This window comes from Thamnophis elegans, chromosome 2 (assembly GCF_009769535.1).
Source record: "Thamnophis elegans isolate rThaEle1 chromosome 2, rThaEle1.pri, whole genome shotgun sequence".
Taxonomy (NCBI): Eukaryota; Metazoa; Chordata; class Lepidosauria; order Squamata; family Colubridae; genus Thamnophis; species Thamnophis elegans.
The window spans coordinates 99,387,037-99,395,054 of NC_045542.1; the positions used below are offsets into that span (position 1 = coordinate 99,387,037).

Genomic DNA, 8,018 nt, shown 5'->3' on the forward strand with positions numbered 1-8,018 from the left:
TAATTGGGGAATTTTACAGGTAGTCCTCAACGTACGACCACAGTTGAGCCCAAATGTTACATTGTAAAGCGAGTTTTGCCCCATTTTATGACTTTTCTTGCCACATTTGTTAAGGGGATCGTAGCAGTTCTTAAATTAGTCACATGGTTGTTGAGTGAATCTGGTTTCCCCATTGACTTTGCTTGTCAGAAGGTTGCCAAAGGGTATGGTATGACTCTGGGACCCCGCAACCGTCATAAATGTGAGTCAGTTGTCAAGCATCCAAATATAAATCACATGACCATAAAGATGCTGCAATGGTCATAAGTATGAAAAATGGTCATGTCATTTTTTTCAGTGCCATTGTAGCTTTGGAAGGTCACTAAATGAACTGTAGTAAGTGGAGGATTCACTGTATGTATACTGTTTCAGTAGATTGTTTGAGTTGCATTAGGTGATTGAGAACACTTACTCAACAGAGTTTGCCTATCTTTTTCTTTTCTCCTATAACTTGCAATCTACTTGGATCAAGTAAATGGCTAGAGTGGGTAAAAAATTTTGAAGATTAAGTTTAGTCTTATATTGCAATGATGTTTTTCCTTATTTGTGGAAACTTGCCTGGGCTGTCTACTGGAGGAATCGCTGCATTTCAGCAAAGAACAACTTACTGCAGTCATATCTGTGTTTGAAAGGAACTTAATAAGAAAAACCTGGAAGAGAAGTTGCATTATTAACATAATAGGAGTCTAAAGTTAGAATATTTCTTTGAAGTCTCAAGAAAAGCTCAAATCCTTTGGCTCTGTGTAAAACATAGTTTAAGCAGGCAAACAATTAGGAATGACTTATTCTAGGTGTGAGTGGACAACTAATGTTTCTGCTGAATGTTATGATTTCAGTCTTTGATTTCTCAGAAGTGTTTGGAAGTTTCTGAAGTTGGATATTGTGTTGAGCACAATGTTTCAAAGTCAGTTACTATCTACATAAATCTCAAAGGCTCTGGTTTGTCAAATTGGGGGAAATTACACAGATGCTTGCTAAAGCATCTATGAATTAGTCATGTTTTTGAACTTTCTTACTGTTTACATTGTAAAGTCAATTAAAAAGTTAAAAGATTTGCTGAAATATTATTGGCTAAAATAACTGAGCATTAAACTGGTTTCTGTTTGATGCCTAAAAGATGCTGCAACCAGGTGAGACACATGTGGGAAAGTTGGCAACCATGTCCTGGAATGAGGCTATGTCATATAATAAGAATAACAAAGTGAACCGTTTCAAGTCATGAAAATAGTTCAAGTCTTTCCTAAGTTTAACAATGCATTTTACCTTTGAGAATACATTTTACCAGATGGAGGAAATGTGCAAATCACTTCGGATTCTCTCAAAGAAGGACACGACAAAGATAAAATATTCCCCATTCTATGTATAGTACTACTATAAAAGGAAAACAATCGGTTAGAGACGAAGTGGGGGAAATCTTCAGACCCGGTTACAGCACTGAAACCGCTTTGGTCGCATTGACCGATGATCTCTGGAGGGCCAGAGATGGAGGACATTCCTCCATCCTGGTCCTCCTTGACCTCTCAGCGGCTTTCGATACCATCGACCATGGTATCCTTCTGCGACGACTGCGGGAGGTGGGAGTGGGAGGCACCGTGTTGCGGTGGTTCTCCTCCTACCTCTCGGACAGGTCGCAGTCGGTGTTAGTGGGGGGGCAGAGATCGTCCCCTAGGCCCCTAACTTATGGGGTGCCTCAGGGCTCGGTCTTATCCCCCCTACTATTCAACATCTACATGAAACCGCTGGGAGAGATCATCCGCAGGCACGGGATCAGATACCATCAATATGCGGACGATACTCAACTGTATCTGTCCGCCCCGTGCCAACTCAATGAAGCGGCAGACGTGATGAACCGAGGCCTTGAAGCCGTTATGGACTGGATGAGGGTTAACAAGCTTGTGCTCAACCCAGAAAAGACCGAGTGGCTGTTGTGTTTCCCTCCCAAAGATTCCACCAATATTCCATCTCTCAGGCTGGGGGGTCAAATTCTATACCCCTCAGAGAGGGTTCGCAACTTGGGAGTCCTCCTGGACCCACAGCTATCGTTTGACCACCACTTGACGGCTGTGACCAGGGGGGCATTCGCCCAGGTTCGCCTGGTGCGCCAGTTGCGGCCCTACCTGAATCGGGAGGCTCTCACAACAGTCACCCGGGCCCTTGTGACCTCTAGGCTGGAATACTGCAATGTGCTCTACATGGGGCTGCCCTTGAAGAGCATCCGGCGACTTCAGCTAGTACAGAACGCGGCCGCGCGAGTGATTGTGGGTGCACCTCGGTTCACCCACATAACACCTATCCTCCGCGAGCTGCGCTGGCTGCCTGTCGGTCTCCGGATGCGCTTCAAGGTGTTATTAGTCACCCATAAAGCCCTACATGGTAGTGGATCCGGATACTTGAGAGACCGCCTCCTGCCAATTACCTCCCTGCGACCAATAAGATCACATAGATTAGGCCTCCTCCGTATTCCATCGGCCAGCCAGTGCCGGCTGGCAACTACAAGGAGGAGGGCCTTCTCAGTAGTAGCCCCGACCCTTTGGAACGAGCTCCCCGTGGAGATTCGTACCCTCTCCACCGTCCAGGCCTTCCGCACAGCCCTTAAGAACTGGCTAGCCCGTCAGGCCTGGGGATAAGGATAGCCGCCCCTCCCGAATGATGAGTGTATGTTGCTTACTATTTTATTATATGTCACTATGTCAATGTCTGTATTCCCCCTCCCTGATTTTATGTGAGCCGCCCTGAGTCCCCTCAGGGAAAAGGGCGGCCTACAAATATTAATAAAATCAAAAATCAAAAAAATCAAATCAAATTATTTAGATACCTGGAGTCAAGATTAATTCAAAAGACCATATTAGTAACAATCAGTGATTCCATCAGCGCCCTGACATTTTTTAAAATCTCAACTCTTTAAAAATGTAACTTCATTCAAATGTGGTCATAAAAGTTAATATGGCCCATTATTTTTGTGAAGAAGGAATTTTTATGAAAACAGTGCATTAATGCTTAAAGAAATTAGGAGATTCACTTGGAAATGGGTGGTTGTTTAATTTTCAATTTAAAATATATGTTAGAGAAAAAACAATGCCTTTGAGAGAAAGATCTGGTGGCTGTACTCTGTTGTTGTTTTTTCTGACAGACAGATCTTATTCAAGGTTCTCAGGCGGCTGGCACAGGTATTTTATGCACAGTTTCTGCAATATTTGAGTATCTCTGGAATAAGTGATATGAGCTTCTCCTCAGAAGTTCTCTGTGAAGCCTTTAAGAGGTCTTTTTCCAACTGGTAAGAGCTATCCCAATTTTCAGGTTCTCTCCCCTAGTATTCCCAGTTTTTAAATTCAGCAGAATATCTGTGCAGTCTGGATTTTACAAACAGCTTTTCCCCATATAGCTCCCCATCTTAGCAACATGGATGGCAGGACTGGAGCAGGGATATGGAGATAATTGTTACTGTATTCCAGAACATGTAATTATTTTGAGGTCAAAGATCTGTTTGCATGATGGACATTGCATTCTTCTGCGGATCAATTGGAGGAAGCAGAGATTGATTCATAATAATCTTTGTACATTTTGTTTTTGTGGTGGCAGTAGTGACAATAATTGTTTTGTATTTATCAGAGAGTGGAAATGGAAACGGTATGGAAAGCTTTTTATTTAAATTACAATCTAATAGATTCTTGCCTAAATAGAAGATGTGGTTTAAAATGAATTGCAGATTTTCATCCAGTAGATGAGCCTCTATATTAATAATATATTTAATTCTCTAGTCAGAGTTGCCACATGCAGCAGTAACATTTTTGAGTGACAAACTGCATTGCAGATCATGGTACTTTAATATTTAGCCATTTTTACACAAAATTATTTGTGTTGAGTGCTTTTATGCCACTTCAACTTTGCTTTTTTTAAGGCTATGAGAAGTCTGTAGGTGGAATATTCATTTAGGTCTCTCTCCCCGCCCCTTCATTCACTGTATTGAACATAATGTTTTTCTACTACATTTTTAAGTCAGTAGCCCAGTAAAGATCACTGGATTATGTTGTTAACTAGATTTACTGTGTTAAATAAAAATCCTAAATCCACTTGAGAATTCCAAGTGTGTGAAGTATAGACAAGTATAGGCATGGGATAACAAAACATATAATACAGGTAGTCCTTTACTTACAACCATAATTGAACTCAAAATTTCCATTGCTAAGCAAGACAGTTGTTAGATGAGTTTTGTCCCATGTAATCTGGATTCCCCACGGACTTTGCTTGTCAGAAGTTCGCAAAAGGGATACACATGACACTGGGACACTGCAACCGTCATAACTATATGCCTGTTGCCAAGCATCTGAATTTTGATCACATGACCATGGGGATGCTGCACAGTCGTATGAAAAAGTTCATAATTCACTTTTTCACTGCTGTTGTAAGTTTGAAGATCACTAAATGAACTGTTGTAAGTTGAGAACTATCTATATATTAGAATCTGTTCTTGAGAAAGCCAAGACTTTGTAGAATCTGCTTTCTTCTTTCCTTCCTCAAGCAGGTGTGTGGCTGCGGACATCTTTCTTGAATCCTCTAAGCTTTCTTTTCTAAGGATTACTTTATAAAATATATATTTTAATGAAAAGGATCTAGAGACTGATATGCAGCAAAGAAGTCCCTGAATCTAACATTAGAATGCCTCTAGGCTTGATACATAGTCATAGAGGCTAAAAAGATAAATGCAGCCCAATGCATTATTTAGGATTGCATCCATGTCTCCCAGAAGAAGGTAAAGATAAGTTGGGGACAGAGCTGAACAGCAGGTGGAGAACAACCTCATAAATTTGCCCTTTAGTAAATGTATTATTTTTTACTGACCATAAACCTCCTGGATGCCATTTAATGATGGTTATCAATACTGTATGCTCAGAATTCCTACTAGTGTCTTAGAAGTAAATGGGCAGATTTTAAATGATCTGAAATTAGAAAATATTTAATTCCAATGGTCGGTTCTGTTGATGTTTTTTTTTAAAGGTTTGTTGCTTCAGTTCTTTTTCCAGAGAAAAAGATTACCTATTGGGAGAGCTCTTACCACGAACTTCTTCTTTATCTCTAATGTATAGAAATCATTGTTATATTTTTCCAAATTCTGTGAGTCTCACTTGATTTCTTTTACTTTCTTTTATATCTGACGAATAATGACTTCACAAATGGAAAGTTAAGATATAAATGCATTGTGTCTCCATGTTCAGTAATCAAACTTTTTTATTTTCTTCAAATAGGTCTTTGTTTCAGGTTTTCTTACCTGAAGTAAAGATGGTGAGTGTGGGGGTAGGTACAAGATCCGATTGGGTGAGAAAACCCTGTCCTGGATCTGAGTAAGTTTCATAACAGATATTTCTATAGTATATTAAGTTATTGATATGTTTCTCTGTCTAGCATTTTTCTTTCCATTTGTAGAACTTATATAGAGACAGATGAGGCGGTCTTGCGAAGAAGGCAAAAGCAGATAGATTATGGGAAAAATACCATTGGTTACCAGCACTTTGTCCAACAGGTTCCCAGGTAAGCAGTAACTCTTATTTCTTGGTTTTTATTAGACTTCTACATAACAAAAGCTTGGGTGGGCTCCTACTGTGATCATCACTAGCAGTTCTTCTCAAAGTTCTGGTATTTGGGCTGTTCATTTTAGAATCTGGTCTGGAGGTAAAGACCCTTGAAAGACTCACTTTAATAGTTCTCTCTGTGCTCTTTCTATGGGAGACCTTGAGGTGCCTTTTAATTTCTTACGCTTCATTCCAGGATGGCTCGCCAGTCAGGTATTCATCCCTGTACTCCAAATAAATATAAAAAGTACAGTCGTCGCTCGTGGGACATGCAGATTAAGCTTTGGCGAAGGGCACTTCATGGTTGGGATCCACCTGGACATGAGAGGAAAGTATTTCTAATAATAAAAATGCTGCCCAACTCTCAACAAATCTGAGTGACCCACAATAATCAAATAAACAACAAAAACAAAAATTACAATAAAAGCAATTAAACCTAAAAGATGGCAAATGCAATGAAGCAAGCCCATCATTTGGCAGGTTTACTTTTAATTACAATTCTGTATTGTAAATAGCCACCTTTATTATGCAATATTTACTGCCAGCAGCCTGGTGACCCACTTATAAAGTAATGCTTCCACACTATTCAGGAATTGCAGGCCTAGTCTCCAGTCCATATGCACTCTCCTTGGTATTCCTTATCACCATGGAGACAGAGTTAATTGTCAACAGAGTTGTCATGCTCTTCAGTGAGAGCAAATGGCTCTGGTGCCCATCAGAGGCTGGGAGTATTTTGCATTATGTTAAAGTGGAAAATGAGAAGGATCACATATATGAGAAAAAAAGGAAGAAGTGAGTAAAACACCATTTTATATTTTCATTCCATTAATTTCCATGGGTTGCCTACCATTCTGTGGCAGAAGATAGAAGCGTTTAGGCTGACATATTCAACTAATCCTATTCCATTTTTCCAATGGGTTTTTATTTACATTCTAAGATAGGATTATGGAACATTTTGTGGGTTGAAGATTGAATTTCCTAAAAATGTTTTGAAGGGTCACATGGCAATTGGCAAGTCCAAGTCCAAAGTGATCGGGTCACCCACTTTTCTCTCTGGGCTCTAAATGAGTTGTCAGCAAAAATCTAGACAGCTCTTTCTGGAGGTCTAAACCGACTAGTTAAGATAGACAACTGCAGATTGCTTTTTCCCAGTTTAGGCTCTAAAGCTATTCAATGCATTTGCTGCCTGACTTAGTATGAACAACCTGCTGTGTTTCGCAAGGCAGGAGCTGGTGACCAAAATGGATCTTTTGCCTAATCTCCCAAACGACTGGTTTGATGCTCAGTGTATTCAGGAAAATATCTGTGAAGAAGTCCTAGGAGAAAAGGTATTGGGATTTTGTTTAATTATATTCTATATGGCCTTATTTTGGAATAGTTAAATAACAAAAGGATTTGACAATGTGTGAACAAAATCATAACCTGCATTTAATGCTAAGCAGAGTTGAGCATTCTCTATCTTTATGTGACATAAGATTCTAAGTATGGGCTTAGTGTTATGGACATACACAAAACGTTCCTTTTTTAAAATGACATCTTCAGGCCAGTCACTAACTTAGACTACTTATTTCATATTATTGTTCTGCTCCTATAGATTTCTGGATTGTCATCTTCTGGCCATTTATATCCGCAGCTTCAGGATACACTCTCCAACACGGAACATTTCAAGGAAGATTCTGAAGACTGTCCACTTGACTCCTGGCTCTTGTTTTGTTCTCATGGAATCCCAACACAGTCAGTGATCTAAAAGAAAACAGAGCTAATTTCAAGGAATTTTTTTTTTGCCACCGTGGTTCACCTGTATTGTCACTCAATTTGCTACAAAATCCATTATTTTATAACAAGATGATCTTCCATTTCCATATTTGATAGTTTTCTATATAGAGTAATCATTATTTAGCTAGAATACAAAGCATTTCCTATTGACTCTCCATTATGCATATCTTATTATAACTATACAAAGCAATTGATGATTGCTACTAAACTAAAGCATTGTGGCTTGTTGGTTGCAGTAAGAAAATTGAGACTCAAAGTTCTGAACTATGTACAGGTAATTAAATTGTTCTGAGCTCATATTCTGTCACTTGGTTTGTTATTGGTTAATTCCTGTCTGTTTCACACATGCCCTGTGGTTGGATAAAATAACATGTTTTGTATTTGATTCTTAATTGACATCCTTTATTTGCTTGAATATGAATGTTACTCTTGTATGGTGAGTCATGGCAAGAAGTGGGCTCATTATAAGAGTTAAGGGGTACAATTTACATCTTTTCTTTTGGGTAAAAATGTTTTATTCCATTTCTTTTAAATTTGAATAAGTGTGCCTTATGTAGGAATATTCAGACAGCTTTCTTCTAGAAACTGTAGTGGACAGCAACAAGCATCAGAATCATTGGAATATCTTTGTCTGAG

General features: G+C 39.3%; 1 protein-coding gene across 1 annotated transcript; it reads left to right on the top strand.

The window, feature by feature from the left end:
* The first annotated feature begins 5,316 nt into the window (after nucleotides 1-5,316).
* On the top strand, nucleotides 5,317-7,343 carry LOC116503911 (oocyte-specific histone RNA stem-loop-binding protein 2-like). The gene is made up of 4 exons (XM_032210648.1): nucleotides 5,317-5,378; nucleotides 5,461-5,565; nucleotides 5,803-5,938; nucleotides 6,833-7,343. The coding sequence occupies exons 1-4, from the start codon at nucleotides 5,317-5,319 to the stop codon at nucleotides 6,986-6,988; spliced, it is 459 nt and encodes a 152-aa protein (XP_032066539.1). The 3' UTR covers nucleotides 6,989-7,343.
* Nucleotides 7,344-8,018: the final 675 nt, after the last annotated feature.